We start from the raw sequence: 19,154 nt of genomic DNA, 5'->3' as shown, positions 1-19,154 counted from the left end.
AAAATGAGGGTTATTTTCAAACTTGTTTTGTAAAATGTCATCATTACTAAAACTTGTAAAAACAACAAGAATCAAATGCTACAGGTGTGCACATAATATATATATATATATATATATATATATATATATATAAAGTTTTGATAAATGATACAGAATATAGTTATTTATAGTTATTCTGAACTATATGTATGTGTATAGTATATATATTTTTTTCTATTTTTATTTTCAATAAATAAATTTGAAGAATGTTTCACAAAGGTATGCACATACCATTTTAGTTTATTATTTTGAAGGGCACAAATAACCATATCTTGTAAATTATATATGACACTATCTTACTGTACTTTTTCTGTCATTAGACTGAGTGTAAAGATAGTAACTGTACTAATTATTATTTTAGCTTTACAATTGTTCAACTCATGTACTTAAAACTACTCTTACTAATCTACAGTATGTAAGTGGCAAGTTGTAATTTTCGTATAGATTCCTATTTGTGCCAACTAAATTGAATAATTGACTTCCATAAAGAATGAAAACTAAAAACAAGGGAACAGTATGAAATTCAGTCAGGAATAGAATGTATAATATTCTATCAGTATCTACATTAATCAGTAAGGGGATTTAATTAACTTTACATATATTGTAGGCAATGTTCACCTTTTTGTTGTTGTTGCTTTTATTTCATCACAGCAGTGCCAGCTCTTTTACAGTTTATAATCTTTAAAAGATCTGGTTTGCAATTCTGAAGATACATGTTTGAGATTATAAGCTAAGTATTTGTTACTGAATATAACAGTTCTTACTGAAAAATAGTGAGCAGAACACATACAATAATGGGCTTTACAAGCAGCAGCTGAAGTAACACAATTGCATTTCTTGTCTAGCAAACAGTTTCTTAGTGTAGGATTTGGTATGAGAAAGGAGCCATGCTTTGCTATATACATGAATGATGAACAGTGCTGCTGGAAGTCTTTCTAAAACACAAATATAATTATGTTATAAACTGCTTAGAGTAATTCTTACTGTCTTCCCCCTCAGAATAAAGGACAGCACCCTCACCCTGGCCTACAGAGCAGTTAACCAGGCTTTCTACCACTTCTCATTGCTATATGCCCCTCCTACCCTTCCTCTCTGCACCTCCTGCCAAATCTTGCCACCCTACTATGCTCTCCAGACACATACTGCTACCCAGAGGCATCCAAAAACATTTACACTTTTTTTTTTTTTTTTTGCTATTATGCTCTTTTTCTGCCTGGAATACTTGTATTTCTCTTCACAACATGGGCAAATTCCATGCATCTTTCAAGGCCCAAGTAGAGTCACATAATTTCTGAATCTTCTCAATACATTATGAGTTTGGGAAAATGAGAAGTCAGGATAAAGAAACAAAGAACATATTAGGACAAAAATCAACAAAAGTGATTTTTCGTATCATTAGTTGACTAGATTGCCAAACATCTGTGCCAGGTCTGGCGTTGTTCCACTGCCTCCAGGACGAAGGGCCTGCTTTTATCTGGACACTAACCAGGACAGGTGTGGAAGATCTGTGTTCCTCCAAATAATTGATACTTAGAAATCACTTAACTAGACCTAAAAACTCCAGAAATCATTATGCTACTTTGAGGACATCCTTTTTTGCATTTGACAAGAACATTTTCTTCCCCTTCTATGACACTAGTACTTCTGTAAGGGGTGAAAAACAAAAGAAAAAGAAAGAAAAGCAAAACCAAGATAAAATAATAGAAAGAAGCACACTCAAAGAGTCTCTGCCTACATAGAAAGAATTATTGAAATCAGAACAGTCGACACAAGTCAGTTGGAGAGCTTTTACAATGGATAGTCTTCCTCAATGGTCTGGTTGGGTCTTAATTAATATAATCGTCTCCCAACCAAAGATTACTAAGTAATGCTATCATGAAGAATTTCATGCTTAGAGATTTTTCCATGTTCATGGTATCAAATAATTCAAAATTTTGATGGCTTCTGTGTGTGGCAAACTGATTTTCAAAAATTTTAAATGCCTTAGCTAGCTTGAGTTTAAAATGCTTTCCATATTACTATCTTCAGCTTATTGATTACATAGAACTATATCTCTCATTTTAGTTTTTTCTCATTATTGAAGTTTATTTGTAAGATTTATTTATTTATTCTAGTATAAAGTATCTGTTTTATATTGTTTGTACATTCTTTCCGATCTAAAAGGTGTGTGTGTGTGTGTGTGTGTGTGTGTGTGTGTGTGTGTGTGGTGTGTAAGAGAGAGAGAGAGAGAGAGAGAGAGAGAGAATATGTGAGTCATTCTTTATCCTATATGGTTGAAGGAGACATTTTTTCAAGATTTTCTGTATTCATTTGTTTCAATGTTTAAAAAGTACAAATGCAGTGAAATAGTAATCTTTATGTGTAATACAAAGACATTTGATCAAATTAACTATTCTTAGGAGAATTCACATTTAACTGCCAACATATATCTAAAAGTATTGATTCAAATGCTAGTGTCATCTAATATCTATCCTATATTCCAACCTATTTGAATTTTAATCAGCAATATAGATAATAATAAAGAGTCACATAGAATTTTAAATAGTTTATAGCTAATTGAATTAACATTGAGGGTGGTCATAATGTTTCCAAGCAAGGTGAAAATTAAGAATGTATATATAAAGCCTTTCATTGTATGTATTTTTAAAAGCCCCACGGGAAGGGTAGTTTGTAGTGATCCATGTGTGAAAAAGAACAGAATGTGAAGTTTTAATGACCACAATATTAACATGAACCAACAGAGTGCCAACCTTATGTGTGCGATACCTAAATAACTGAAATTCATACTCTCAGGTGGACACTTCATATCAGATAATATCCATGAGTTTGAGCAACCCTGGACAGGTATAACAGGAATATGGGGGTAATCTATGTCATTATAATTGAGGGAAATTATGGCAAATCTAGAGGATACCTATAATTTTAAATGAAAATGATTTTAGAAACTATGTTTTATAGAAACCTGTTAAGCTTAGGAAAGTAGTGAGGGGGCATGTAATATTTGCTTTTTTAAATGTGGAGGGTGTGAGTCACATAGAAAATAAACTAGTTTTATTTTTGTGCTATTAAATTCAGGTTAAGAATGAGCTGCTACCAACTTCCAATCAAGAAATAAGTTGTCTCTTTTCTTTCCTTTCTCCAACAATTTTTCAGCAAACAATTATTGAGTATGGAGCATTTATGCTCCCAACACATTGGCAGACCCTCATGGTGAAAATACTAACAAGGTATCATCCTTTCAGTCAAGGAACTCACAGCCTAATGGAGTAGACAGATTATCTATATGTTTACCCACCATCCATTTTCTAAGGAGTATACAGGATACAGAGATTACTAAACAGAAAATTTGACCATTCAAGTAAAATCTGACCAATATCTATAATGAATGGGATCCATTTAGACTACTTTAATTATAACCATAATACCTATGTGTTATTTTCTGAAAATGATTTGCTTATAAGCTACATATATGCATATTAATAGATGGTATTTATGTTATATTTAATATTAGAAAAGTCAATTATATAAAAACAAAGAAAATATTTAAAGTGATTAATAATATTGTTACTAAATTATAAATATGGTATTGAGCTTCCTGGATGTAAGAGTAATAAAAATGTTTTATTATATTAGAAAGGAGGAGGCATGCAAACTTTTTCAGAGAAAAAAAATAATCACTTTCCCTTGATTCTAATTCTTCAGAGCAAAAAAAAAAAATCTAAAATGTCTTTCAAATTTGCCCAGGTAGACGGTCTACATGGTTAAACATTAAGTAATTATCTAAAAGATAAGTTAATTTCAAACAGGAGAAGGATAAGGGGCCATGAAAGCTAATCAATAATGAAATGTGTGAGAAAAGGTACAATGAAGAAAATCCTGAACTATTGGGAATGACATTATGTATTTGACTCCCAACCCCTTTGTACAAATGTCTTCAAGTTCCATGAACTTTAAGTGCTAAGGAAGCAGTCAGTGTGTGAGATGGGACTCCTGAGTGTGTTCACCACTTCACCTGGCTTCCCAACTGGGCTCTCTCCTACTTTTAAAGTATTTGCTATTGGTATTCTCAAGTTCTTTTGTCAGCAGACATCAAATGTTATAAGCACACAGAACACTCCTCTACCAGACTTAAACTTATCTAAGAGCCATTTGGCTAGCACCATGTTCATCAATCTGCATTAATGGTCCCAACTTCTTTCTTACTTATTTATCTTACAAATAGAATCTGACAGAGACAAATGAGAAAAAAAAAATGCTTGAGATAAAGTATGTTACATTTCTTTTGGATGTGATTCCTCATTTTCTTTCTATCCTTTGCTTGATATCTCTAAGAGTACACATGAAAAGTGTTAGATATCTTAAGGCTGTCCCAAAACAAATAAAGAGAAAACTGATTACATGTTTCTCATTCATGCATGCATTGATATTTGCTGATTCCTGCTTTGTATCAGGCATTGAGTGACAATACGAGGACATACCATTTAACAAATCAAACAAAGCCCTTTATTCTGAAAGCACTTATTCCAGTGGAAAATATAAATGATATATAGGTCAAAAGATAAAAATAATAATTACAGATTGCAAGAAAAGTAAAGTTAATCATTTGATTGTAGTCTCAAATAGCATACATGGGGTTTGTTGTGGGAGGGTTTATGCTGGAAAGGTGAGACAGGAAGGTTTTTCTTAGGTGCTGATATTTGACCTTAGCCTGAAGATTCAGAAAAATTGATGGAAGTAAGTAATTGGATCAGAGGAGTCTAGTAAAAGTGAATGAGGAAAGGCATGAAGAAAAGAAGACCAGAGTAGACTCCACCATGGTAAGAACAAGGTAAGAGTCAAATAATGCAGGACATAGAAAAGCTGGGATTTCACATTAAGGAATGAAAAGCAATCAGAAGGTTTTATGTCAGGAAGAGACAGTCTCTGACTTTTAAATTCAGGAAGGCAATCCTGGCTCAAATATATAAAGTAGCTGGAGAAAGGCAAAGTATAGAATGAGGTGAAACCACTGAAGTAGTGCCATTGACTTGTACAGGAATGGTAAGATTAGAAATTTGTGCAGAAAGTGAAAATATTTGTGGTATACTTCGGATATAGAAGCAAAAGGACTTAGTCAGATGGTGAGTGATAATCAAAAAAGAGAGAGAGAGAGAGAGAGAGAGAGAGAGAGAGAGAGAGAGAGAGAGAGAAGAAAAAACTAGGAAGTATTAGGAGTAATAAACAAGCAATAAAGGTATCAAAACCAGCAATAGAACTGTCAGGAAACGGTGGGTACGTAAAGAACAGCAGACAGCAGAACTTTCAAAGAGATAAAATTGAGAATTTTTGTACAAGCTCAAATTCGGTCAAAAAAAAGGCACCAGTTGTGCAGAAATGCAGCAGTTCAAAGCCGTTGGAAAAGATAAATAAACAGTGAAGAAAAAAATGAAGATTGATTTCTAACATACATAAGACAATATATTCTGGAAAAGTTAATATTAGAAATATAAAATGTAAAATCAAAAATATACCACAAAATGTAGGATAATCTATTGATAGCTTTAGGAATAGAATGCTTTTATATAATCTTAACACAAAACCCAGAGGTTGCAAGGAGAAAGATCCACATATTTGATTAAATAGAAGTGTAAATTGTCTATATAAAAAATATATCAGAAATGGAAGCCAAAGGAAAAGTAGAAGAATACATGGCAAAGAGTTAATTTCTGGAGTATGTGCAACACTCTCACAAATGAAGAAACTTTCAATGGCAAAGGAAGAATAGACAGTTCACAAAGAAGGAGGTACACAAGTCTTATGAACAGGAAAATTTTCTCAGCCTCACTATTAATCAAAACTATGCTAATTAAAGCAGCAATTAGATGTCATTTTCACCCATCAGGACAAGTGAAAATTCAAGAGACTGATAATGGCTAGTGTTGGCAGGTCATAGAAAAACAATTATTCCCACATACTAGTGGTTGTAAATTTGAATAGCATTTTTAAAGGAGACTATATTATTTATTAAAAGCAAAAATTGAAATTTGAGATAGTCATTTCACCTTCAGCAGTTGATGCTAAAGAAATATTCACACAGGTTCACAAAGAGTTTTATTGCTGTTCTGTTTATAATATAAAAAAATGTGGAAACAATCTAAATGTTGATAGAAGATAGAGTACATTAATCATATGAATTTCTCACAATTGCAACTTATGTAACCATAAAAGAAAATGAGATAGTTCTTATAAACTGAAATAATTTTATGATTAAGTGAAATACAGCATTGTAAAATATAGGTATAAAATGATACTTTTATATCAAATACTTACATTTCTAAATATGTAAAACAGTTTATATTTATACTGCTATTCCTGTGTGTGTGTGTGTGTGTGTGTTACTGGATTGATCCCTGAGGCACTCTACCACTGAGTTATAACCCCAGATCTTTTTATGTATCATTTTGAAAAAGTGCCTCTCTAAGTTGTCCAAGTTGGCCTGGATTTTGAGATCCTCCTGTCTCCACCTCCAGAGTTTCTGGGAGTTGGGATTATAAGTGTGCCCTCATTCACCTAGTTTTATAGTACTCTTTTTTTTTTTTTTTTTTTTGGTACTGGGGATTAAACTCAGGCATACTCAACCATTAAGCCACACCCCCAGCCCTATTTTGTATTTTATTTAGAGGCAGGATCTCACTGAATTGCTTAACACCTCTCCTTTGCTGAGGCTGGCTTTGAATTCGAGATCCTCCTGTCTCAGCCTCCCAAGCTGCATGTGCCACCACGACAGGTGGTTTTATACTACTCTTATCTTTCTTTATAGAAAACCGAAACAGAAATCCAGAAAGATCTACAACAAACTGTTTGCTCTGATTGTCTCCAAGTGGTAGGATTAAAAATATTTTCACTTTTTATGATGTGTGAATTATTTAAAATTTCCTGAAGTATTTGTTAGCTTTAATATGAAAAATGGGAAGAGCACAAAGTATAAAAATTTTAAAGTTACTGATGAAGAATACATTATAGAATAAGTATACAATAAAAGGAAGCAAACAGTGATTACAGCTTCTGGCATAAATTTTGCTCTATCTGGAGAAATACATTATGAATGATGCTATAAATCTTGAATATTTTTCGCCTTTTATTTATAATATAACATTGAAAATTGCATTCACAATATAGCCAATATAGCATTTTTATTAAGTTGGAAATAAATGATGATGCTGTAAAGACTAGAAAATTTTTGACTTAGACTAATATTTTTTAATTATCAACTGCATGTTCATGTGGAATCCAAAAACATGTTAAAAAAAAAAAACAACTGACAGCTGAGCACATCTTAGAATATTTCGCTCAGGAAAATAGTTGTGAAATCTATAGTTATTCTGAAATCAAATATTGTTCCTATAAAAAAATTAGCTGGCCAATAGGCTGGACAACTAATGAAGCATCCAACACTGTATAACAGTTGAGTGTCATTTAGTTATTTTTTACACATGGTGGTATTTATGACATGAATTTGGCAATATACAATAATGGGATTGTTGCTATTTAGAACTCTGAAATTTTTGTGCTGTATTACAAATGCATAAAAGAATCAAAAGTTTCAAAGAACAAGGTGCCATCAGCAAATCCTGCAAATATTCTAAGGCATTGAGGACTAAAAGACAACAATTGGACTTACTAATTTGTAAAGCATTCATGACCTTCAAGAACACAGTGTTCCCAGAGTGGTGATGGTGACAAAGGTAAATAGGGATAAAAATAGAAGGAGCTGAGGTAGAAATGTAGTACTTTTGATAGAAAGGGAAGGAATAAAAATCACAAGATGACAAATAGGGATAGATTTTCTGGAAAAATTCCTAGTTGATTTTAAGAATAAAATCCATTTTGTTTCTCAAGTGACAAAGGGAATGAAGAGCTGTTAATCTAACTTAAGTGTGGCTCTTATAGGACTGTAGTCCTGGGCCCTTTCTGTGACTGGAGCTCATCAAGAAGCTGTTCAGGAGTTTAAATTCTCTCTCTGTAAATACATATGAATACAACACACACTACACACAAGCACACACAACTGTGCCTAAAATTAGAAGATTTCATATTCCTCCCTTGATCTACCAGTGAAATAATCCTCTATGAACTGTTCATAGATCCCAGATAAATTTACCTTATCATAGACTTCAAAATACTTTGGACAAATACAGCTCCAGACTTAAGTCAACTGAAATGAACAGTTAACTGAGAGGTCAGAAAAGTTTCTATGAAACATCAACCATACTCATTCAAAACATAAATTGCCTTGTCAGAATATAATAGAAAATATCTCATTTATTGATTTTTAATTTTACTCTTGTGCTTTAAGAGTCTTATTAAGAAGTCAGTTCCTGAGCCAACATGTAGGAATGTTGGGCCTACATTTGTTTTTTCTAGTATGTGCAGGGTTTCTAGTCTAATTCCTAGATCTCCGATCCACTTTGAGTTGATTTTTTGTGCAGGGTGAGAGAGAGGGATTAAATTTAATTCTACTACATATAGATTTCTGGTTTTCCCAGCACCATTTGTTGAAGAGACTACCTTTTCTACAATGTATGTTTTTGGCACTTTTGTCAAGTATGAGATAATTGTATTTATGTGGGTTTGTCTCTCTGTCTTCTGTTCTATTCTGCTGGTCTTCATGCCTGTTTTAGTGTTAATACCATGCTGTTTTTGTTACTATAGATCTGTAGATAATATAAGTAATTTGAAATCTTAAGTTTGCTAAGGAAAAAGTATACTCTATATGAAACAGAAATAAATTAATTGAGTTCTGTTTGTAGAATATTACATACTTTTTTACTATTCATAAAATTTATATGTGGTAGGTGTGGATTTCCTGTGTTGAAATAAAGAAAAAAAAGCTAAGAATGTTAAATAACTACTCTCAGATTGCAAATTTAAACATATCAGGCTCAAAGGTCTGGAGAAGACTATCCCACCCTACCTGTAAATAATAGATGAAAATATTCTGGACCAATATATATACAAAGGATTATATATAAGTTGAATCTACATGGTCTTAATAAAGACAACTCTTTTTTCCTGGCCAAAATACAAAAGAACACTATAAACAGAAAACAAAGATTTATGTTCAAGATACTTCACATTTCTTTGCAATTCATTATTTGAACTCTGAAGCTTCTGCCATGGTTGATCACTCTTTACTTAAAATTCTGCCCCCTTCTGGGCTGTTGTATAATCACTCTTGCCTCATTTTCCTCTGAACTCTCTGACCTATTTTCCTTCAGTTGCTTTTGTTTTACCCTTTTCCTCTCTCAGCCCCTTAGCTATTGGTACTTCTTGGCATTTGGTCCTCCACAGTCTTTCATTGCTGCTGCTCAGTCTGGATGATCTCATTCATTCTCGTGTCTCTAGCCATTGCCCGTCCTCTGCCCTCAGTTCAGACTAAACCCTGAGCTCCAGACATTCATGCCCACATCTCTACTGAATATCACCCTCTAAATATCTTTTTAACACTGCAAAACCAGTGTGGTCACGTGAAACTCATCTTCCACACTCAAATCGGCTTCTTCTCCTGGATATCCCTTTCTGTGATTAGTACCACTAGTTAAGCATATTCACCTAGGCCAGAAGTCTGAGAAACCATCATTTATTCTTACCTCATTTCTTTGCCACTTTTCCACAGAGACATCCAATCAATCACTAAGTTCTGTCAAAAGTTCTGTATTCCTGGATCTATGAGCTTTTCTCTCTTCTCGGTGCTTCTACTTTTATCCAAGCATCCATCATTTTAAATTGTATTATTTCGACACACAACTAACAGGGCTTTTTCTTTCTGTTTTGTCCTCTTCCAATTTATTCTGTCTCTTGTATCCAGCTTGTTCTTTGCAAAATATAAATCTGATCATGTCATTATCTGTTCAAATAATTTATGAGTCCCTTTTTTATTCCAAAGAATCTCCTTGCCACAGCTATAGATCCTCTGTAGCTATACAAATCTGTATCCCTTAGCACACCTCTCCTCCTCATACTCAATACTACACCCAGTTTAAATGATATTTAGTAGTTCAACACCCACGTGGCTCCTATTGCCTTTTCATGTACCATTCCTTTGGCCAGGCATGACTTCCTTCCTCTCTCTTTTTCAATAACTCAACTAGAGCCTTAACACCCAGATCAGACAGCATCATCCTGGCTGGTGCCAGGTCAAGTCTGTTGTAATAATCCTCCCAGTGTTCCTCTCTGTTATAGTACTCTGTTTTTCTTTCAGAGCATTTTATCTTACTGTACTGTAATCAGTAACAACTGGTTTGTTTACCTTTCCCACTGAGTTATGAGCTCATTGAGGGCAGCAACTACTTTTATAAGTTTTGTATTCTCAGTTTCTAGTATAGTAGCTTGAATAGAATTGTTTTTGATAACTGTTTAATGAATATAGTTGTATGCATTATCTAAAGAATGAACGAATGGCTTCATTGTGTAATATGACTTCAGCCTTGGCTATATCATTCACTATCATGTGATTAAATGAATAAATCTCCCAGAACTGTCTTGCCCTATTTTCTTTAAAATGTTGCAATTAAATTAGAGAAAAGATAAATGGAAATTCTTTTTTTTTCTTCCTTAACTCATGCAATCTCAATGCAGGTTTATATTTCTTATACCAGGATGGCCTCTCTGTAGGATACTAGGATGGAAGTAAGAAGATCAGGTTTGAACTTTGGCTTTGCACTATTATTACATAGGCTTTGGCAAATTAATAACTTCCTTGAGACAAAACATGCCAAACAACAAAACAATGCCTGTCTTCCCAGATTTTCTCACTGTGAGATTCACTTAGGGTCAAATAAAATCATGTACATGAAGACAGTCTAAGAATTGTGTGAGGTTATGAAGTGTGTTATATGTATTCTTCATTTTAAGATTCAGAACAATAATAATACTACTCTTCAAATTATACAGATAGATAAGATAGATAGGTTGATTGATTTTCTAATGCCAGGGAGTAAATTCTTTTTCTCTTTGGGAAATGAATAACACTGGAAAGAATCCAGACTGAAAACAACAGGTATTTTTTTCTGAATAGAAAGATTAATCTTGTGACAACTCTGAAATACATCAATGCAAATTATACATAGTCTTATCATTTAAGAAAGGGACAAACCATAGAAATATGACTCATCTCGTCATTAATTTCAGGATGGAAAATTATGGAGAATGGATAAAAATTATAAAACTAAAGAACAGTTTCAAATCAACATAGGATGTTGCTCTCAATTCAAATTAAGGAAACCTAATAAGAGTCACAGTAGAGTCACAGCATTATTTCCCTAAAAATAAGCAAAACAGTATATTTAATTCTAACATCTTTACTATCAATTTTGCAGAAACAGAATTTTATCTTTAGCATGTATTATGGTAACATAGTGTAAACTGTTAGCGTGCTTGTTTAGGACATCCTGTTTCTGGAAGGAGAACATACAACAATATTAGGATTTGAATTAAACCCCAAATATTATATTGCTTAATACACTTAAGTTCAGTGAGTTTTTATTACATACCTACCAAATAAGTGGAAAATCCTGCAAAATCAATTTGGTATAGTGTCACATTTTCCTAAATTAACTAAACAACTGTATTTTACATACCAGGCTAATATCACTCTTCTGGATTATTTAGACAAGTAAATTGGTCAGAAAAAGAGAACTAATACCTAACTGTAAAAATAAGACTTTTTCATCATTTCCAGAATATAATATCTAGTGGATTTGTGATTGTTGCAACCTCTCAATCTATTAAACAGTTGAAAACAAAGATTTTGACAGAAAAGGAGTATAAAATAAACACATCATTTAAAAAATCAGAGAAAAAAATATTGTTCCTTTCTGTTAATGTTTAAAAAGTTGAAACTATTCTATATTTTTTTCTTTTATGAAGATGATAACATGTAAGTACTTGATATATTTAGTATATATATTTCTAATTACCCACCTGAAATTTAAAAATATTATTTATATATTATTTTATTATTATTATATAGAAACAAAATATGTGTAGATTTCATTTTATAGAGACTGCCTTATTACAGAATTGATTTTTTTGTCAAATTTTTAATGTAGCTGGATTAAACAAATAATAGCAATGTCTCAAGTATTTTTGTCTTTTAAAAAGTTTGGTGATAGATAAATTTTATATTTTAGTTATCACTTTTGGTCAAATTTAACATACATTATCCTTCAAACCAAGATATCTCTATTCATTAACTACTGAAAAATACTTTTTAAGTTAGCCTACTTTAGGTTGTCTCAAGCATTTTTGGAAAAGACATTATTATAACTGGATTGTTTGTCTGCAAAGATAGTCGCTTTAATATCTATCTGAAGAACAATTGTACAATATTTTCATTAAAATAAATTTCCTATATTGAATTCACTTTTAAAATATTCTTTTTGTCACTCTGTATAAGTCACAAAAAACTATACATTTAATTACATTTTAAATTTTGATTACAAAGAATATTTATTATACCTATATTTTGTTATTGAAATAGATTATAATTTTTATTAAATGTATGTCTTATAATTTCAGTTTAATCAGCAAAGTGTAACTTTCCAACAATGGAATAGCTAAGAAAGAAAAAGAATATTTTAACTGTACAAAAATATTGCTGAAACTGAAATAAAACAGTAAGCTAAAATTATTCCTCCAGCAATTTGGGATTTATACCTGAAATATAAGTTTGAGTTAATCAGGTTTGGACTTCTGATTATATAAACCCTACATATAAAATAGTTTTCTGCCTACACTTTTCGCAGAGCACTAATTTGAGTATAAAAAACAGCATTACAATATATTTGTACAGTAGGTGACCAACACACTTTATTCTTCAATCTGTCTTGAGTTAGTGTAATTTCTATAAAATGTTTAAAGATAACCTGTATACTGGCCCTTATTCACAAGGAGACTACACTCTTAAGTTTTACAAGGAGCAACTATAGGAAAGTCAGCATGAAAATAAATCTAATAGGCCGCTTATTCTATCTTTATATTTAATCCAAGACAAATCTGAAAATCTAGTCTGTATCACAGTGAAGAAAAGTTCAATGTTAATTCTTCATGATAATCAATTTCAAGACTTATTTTTACTCTTATTTTTATCCAAAGGCAGAGAGCTTGATCCATGAGGTTATCTTACACTTACTGCTCATGTTTCACCTTTAATTAGACTGGAAAATCATGTGTGTGTATGCTTTAAAGTATTCAACAAACACCAATTACCTGACCCAAACTCTCCATTGATTTTCCCAAAATTCAGCTTTGACTTGCTTTGAAGACATATAGTGTACTCATTTGTTAAAATAATTAACATTTTCTTCACTAGAAGATGTTTTCTTTCTTACCATTATTTACATTTTTAAATGTTTGTTAATCCTACACAAAATCAATGAGTTCACTGACATTGTGCTATACTTGGATTCAAAACAAATTTAAAGTTTACTTGTTTTAATTTTCTCAGTGCAAATATATTAAACAATAGCATTCTCTATATTTCATGATTTTCCTCCTTTGTAAAATTCTATATACAACTTCCTATCAGTTTCTCATATTTACAAGCCATTTAACAATAATATCTTATTTCATATATATTTCTGTTACATAAAAAAAAAACTAGTTAAAATGGTCACAAATTAGGTTAACAAATATGGAGGAGGAAAGAATTAGCACTTCATAGTTTATCTAGCTGGAAGTCATTGTGTGAACTTCAGTATATTGAAGATCTTAATTTGTGAAAAATGAGACAAAATGAAACTAAATGATCTGCCACTTTTAAGAAAATCATTCAAAATTTAATAACAATATTTAAAAAATAATATACTGCTGACAAAGTATCATCACATATATTTGGAATATGAATTATTTTTAAAACTAGTAACATGTATTGACAGAATCTCAGGAGAGACATGAGAAAAATATCTAAATAGACAAATAATTTTCAAGTGTTAAGGAGAGTACTTGCTGAGTACTAGTTGAAGTGTTGGCATCCCTTTTCAACACTTGGAATATAAAACAAATAACTTGAAAACTCTATAAAACTCACTATTCATAAAACTAGCTCTAATTTGTATGCATTTGAGCTTAAAAACAGTTCCCTTTTGCTATAGTATTAATTTTATCACTAAATGAAACAAATTACTTTTAAGTTAAGTAGTACTCATAGGAACTATAGCATTCCTGAAAAATAATATAATTATGGTATTTTATAAAACTGTCAAATGCTTCAAACTCTATAAAACTAAGTTTTAAGAATCAAGGAAAAGTGCTCATATTTGTTACATGAACCAATGAAAAATAATTGTGAATTAAGATGTATAAGTTAATAAAATAGATTTCCTCTAAACATTTAAAAACTCTTTGTTTTCAATTTCACTTGTTTCTTTTTTCAGTATACTTTCTTGTACTAATAGGATTTTTTAAATTAATATATGTCCCAACTTACTATAATAAAAATGCTCTAGAATTCTGATTAAACATTTTATGGCCGCTGTGAAAGTATGCAAAATTTTATATGGAAACCATTCTTATATGTATTAATCTATAATCATGATCTTAGTATATAGAATTCAAGCAATGGTAAATTAACATAAAACTGAGAAAACATTTTAAATATGCACTTCCTTCAAGAATGAGAAGGCAATACAATGCTATCGACTGATCACGTTTCTGAGTATTTTAAATTAATGCATAATTTATGGTATTTTTGTACATTTAGTCATATAGGATCTTGATGGGTGAGCACTGTAAAACTGTTTCCTTGTAGCATTAGGTGAAATCACCTATTTAGTTTCAATGTATGGGATAATATATCCAGCTGGGTTGATTTGTGTATTCAGGTGGATCAGAGACTAATTTGGTTTGGCCTCAAGGTAGGATTCATGGAGTTATCCATAGAATATATGCATTACGTGATAGTAAGAGACATTTACAACCCAGAATATAAGAGCAGGGCAGCCTCAAGTGACATCACCAGATCATCGACAGCATCAACCAACCGACTCAAATATATATCCTCCACACCACACTCCTCTCTCTTTCTCACTATTAGCAACCTTCCATTCACTTTACCAGTGTAAAGGAGCATGTGTCTTCTTTAAAAGCAAAGCATAAGCTTACTCAAGTGAAAAGCAAATAAGAAAAACCAAAGGAAATGAATAAAAAACTAGACAGAGTACAGTTTTCATTAAATTCACATTTGGATTATAGAATAACACATAAAGGAGGATTTGCCTTGGATATCCAGACAAGAAATAAAGAAGGAAGGAAGAGACAGACCAGCTGCATATCCCTAAGACCAAATCTTGTTTTTAACTCTGTCTCTGAGACAAGGCAACTGTAGGAATCTTGAGTTTTTCTATAAAACATTAATAATGATAAAGAGGAAAGGGAGTCTCCTTCCTTTAAATTATCTTCCAATTTATCCATAACTTATCTTTTACTTACAGGCATTTGTTACAGCAAAACTGTTGGCTGTCTCAATGTTGTCCACATGAGGTACCAAATTAAAAGGAGCTTCCGACGCATTGGGGCTGGTGTTATGAAGAAAAATTGCTAATCGAAAAGCGGTGTATTCCTGATCTGTGTTTCGGATGAAGAGACCACCTATTAAAAACAGCAGGAAAAGCACATTCACTGTTTTCTCTTGTGAATGTTATACCCACCCCAAACACTGTCAAATCTGCCACTGGAAAGCACATACAATCAAGGAGCTATCTTTGCCACATCTTGGGAGACTGCCCTTTGTCGCTAAAGTGCATGCTTAGTATTTTAGTCTTTAGGACAGCTCAGCTTTTTCTTGTTCCAATTTGTCATGTTCACAATGACCTCTGAGACCATTTAGTGTGTTTTGCTTTCTCTCTCTTGCCCTCCCCAGGATTCCCAGCACACTGCTACATCAGCCAGCACAGGGCATCTCTCTTAAGAGACATGCAGATGAACGGAAAAGAGATTTACATTATCATAGAGAAATGATGGGCTGTGGTGACATGTAGGATAGAGGGAAATCAGAAAGGGGAAATGAACTTTGTTTTTCTGCAGCTCGTGGACTCAGCCTAATCTCCGTTTTGTGCACAGTCCATGAGAAATGATGCAGTGTTGAGGCTGGGCTTAGCTGGAAGAAATTCAATAGCTGCGTCCCATTAAAAGACAGGAGAGGAGAATAGCAAGAAAAGCCAAGGATATGGGGGGGGGTCCCTGGAAATAGAGAGGAGGTAGAGGAATAAGAGCAAAAGCTTTAAGAGGAAAAACAACATAAAAGGAGAGAAGGTTCCTGGAAAGGGATCTAACTTTGGAATCTGCTAAAGGGTAGCAAGAAAAGACAGGGGGTGCGAAGGAAATGCTTTTTTTGCCCGGTCTCTTTCTGTAATAGCTACAAAGCTGTGGTGTTCAGCATGTGAGGAAGAAGTGTAATTCTGAAAAAAAATAAATAAATAAAACAAACTCGACCTCTCTACATGCTCTTAGAGAAAGGGATGAAAAGAGATACACAAAATATAATCAACCCCCACTAAGGTTTTTTTCCCCCAACTTATTCCAATCGAATCCGATTTAAGGACTTGAACCCAAGGTGGAAATAGGGTAAGGTCTGGGGAAAGATGGGTGTTCATATTCAAAAGGTACTTGCACCAAGAGGCTGTCTTTTTGTAAAGGAGAGAAAAAAAGAGAAAAGCAGAAGGGAAGGTATTTGCTGGAGGTTTCCCCGAATTGCTTATCAGCAACTCATTTAACTCACTTTCGGAGGGTATCTGCTACAACCAGCTCCATGCACACCCCAACGGAACAGAGCTTACCTATTTGCACGCTGCTCGGAAAGGCTCCCATGGCGAGTCCCCAAAAGCCAGAAAATAACAAGACAATCTGTCTGCAAATAATCCTCATCTTCTTTTCTCCTCTCCCTGGCGCGCGCTCTCTTTCTCTCACACTCTTCCTAAAGGGTGTTCAGAGAGGCATTGAAGACGATGGCGCTAAAATTAAAAACAACCAAAAAGAAAAAAAAGAAAGAAAAGAAGAAAGGTTTGGGCGGTTTACAATTACGACTATTTCCCTTTAGCAATCAATCCATCGCGAGCTGCCAGATTTTTCCCGCAGTCTCCATAGCCCTGGGAGAGGTTTTCTGTCCGACTGCAAATGTTGCACATGCAAAAGATGGTGGTGGAGCGTCTAGTGGCTGCTCGCAGGGATGAGACATGCGCTCTATCTTTGCCTCACTTGCACTCGCGCTCGCCCCTTGCTTTCTCACATACACACAAACACTGGCGCCGCTGGCGCCGCACGCGCTCCCCAGCTCTCACCCGCCAACATCCCCCCAAGTCTGCACCAGCCCCGGGCTTCATTGCCCTCCTGGTGTCCCCTCACCCAGCGCGCACTCGCTCTGCACGCCCCTTGCCCAACCGCTCAGCTAGCTTCACTAGGTGGGTGCTCACCGGAGCGCCCCAGTCTCTCCGACGCTCCGGAGCCAGTCTGGAGACAGGTTTTTCCTTCCCCTCTTCGCTCACTGACTCCTTTCTCTTCTCTCCTTTACCCCCGTTCGCCGAGGGACTGACTCTAGGGATGGGCACCCCCAGTTCTCCCTCGGCGCCTTTGCTTCTTTGCTTCACTTGGCAGAAAACTGACCCGCGAACCCGGTCTGTAAGCCCGGATCAGGGGCTGGGGGGTTAGTACCTCCCCATGCCCCCGGTCCCCTGCCGCATCCTGCAGGCTCGCGGGGAGGGCGGGCTGTCTCCCTCCTCTACAGTCCTCGCCTTCCCTCTCAGCCTAGCCCTCTTCTGCCACTGGGCTGCGCGCGCGGGGGACTCCGGTCCTCTCTGCAGCAAAGATTTCTCACCAGCAAACAGCCCGGGAATCTGGAGAGCCAGTGACTGGAATGGATGAGGTGAAGGGGCTCAGGAAAAGAGAAGAGAAATGGGGCAGAGATCAAACCTCTGGCGGGTTTAAGAGATTGAGGCCAAGGAGGAAAGAATTGGAGGATGTAAGGCTTGAGGGAAGATCCAGAGAAGTTTAAATATCCTAGGAAAGCGAGAAGGAAGGAAAAGGTTAATTCAAGGCGCAAAGTTAAGGTTAATGAACAGGATGGGGGAAAGACTGAGAAAAGAAAATGGGACGGGGTTTCTAACATGTTCTTTGAAAGATGTGAGGCAAAACTATGAATAAGAACTGTGTGAAGTGTAAAGTGGAAGAAGCCATTAAAAAGACTCTACTCCTTTCTTTCCAGGGGCTCCTTTAAGAGGTACCTTTCCCTCTATGCGTGGCCCACTTCAGGAGCAGGATTGCTGCCCTGCAAGGCTGATGGACAAGGCCAGTTCTTGGGGAGGTAGGCACAGATGTCTCCTGGAAAAATGGAGTGTTTTTCATGCACACCTCTCTGTGGCTGGGGCTCTAGAATGCACACTCTATTCCCTGTCACTCCAGGAACTCTTAAATACTTTATTGTTGTCAGTAGTTGTTTAACTGTGTGGAAGAAAATGAAAATGAATTATCCTAGACACTTCTAGGTCTACATTCCTCCCAGAGTCACCTTTAAGATTGTCATATCACCTGGTTGTCATGGGTGGAAGCCCTGCCACACCCAGAGAAGGTGACTATGTTCCTGTGATAACTATGGTAGGAACAAATAACAAGTTTCTTATTTCCTCTGTATGTTTTGAGGTCCCATAATGCCTAATGCCATTAAACTGACAGCCATTAAACGTACAGATTTTTTTCAAAAGAATATAGCCAGAGCCTATGTTTGTCTGATGTAATGTTTGGGAAAAGAGGAAAATGGAATGGTTAATGTGGAATTCTTTCAACACCCCCCCCCAAGTCATTATGAAATATGAATTTTGTTTATTCTTTCAAGCCTCCTTTCTTTTTTATTTTTAATTTTAAATTGATAGATGCAATGTTATAATTTATGAATACAATATAGAATAATTAAATCTACATTATTAGCATATTCATCACCTCAAATACTCATCACTATTTGCATTGAGAATATTTGAAATTTACTCTCAGGGATTTTTTATTGACAATAATATAGATAAAAGGGAACCCTTTACACTATTGGTGGTAATATGTGCCAGTATAGCCATTATGGAAAACTGTATGGAGAG

General features: G+C 34.5%; 1 protein-coding gene across 9 annotated transcripts in view; it reads right to left on the bottom strand.

The window, feature by feature from the left end:
* Gria4 (glutamate ionotropic receptor AMPA type subunit 4) overlaps positions 1-16,941 on the bottom strand; it is a 333,715-nt gene extending 316,774 nt beyond the window's left edge. For all 9 annotated transcript variants that reach the window (XM_026399030.2, XM_026399029.2, XM_077797709.1 and 6 more), the window contains exons 1-2: positions 16,854-16,941; positions 15,508-15,666 (exon numbers count right to left, since the gene is read on the bottom strand). In XM_026399030.2, coding sequence (XP_026254815.1) covers positions 15,508-15,666; positions 16,854-16,941 — 247 coding nt within the window. The remainder of the gene's footprint in view (positions 1-15,507; positions 15,667-16,853) is intronic.
* Positions 16,942-19,154: the final 2,213 nt, after the last annotated feature.

Source organism: Urocitellus parryii, chromosome 4, assembly GCF_045843805.1.
Source record: "Urocitellus parryii isolate mUroPar1 chromosome 4, mUroPar1.hap1, whole genome shotgun sequence".
NCBI lineage: Eukaryota > Metazoa > Chordata > Mammalia > Rodentia > Sciuridae > Urocitellus > Urocitellus parryii.
The sequence above is the reverse complement of the archived record's forward strand: the minus strand, read 5'-3'. Positions and strand labels throughout refer to the sequence as shown.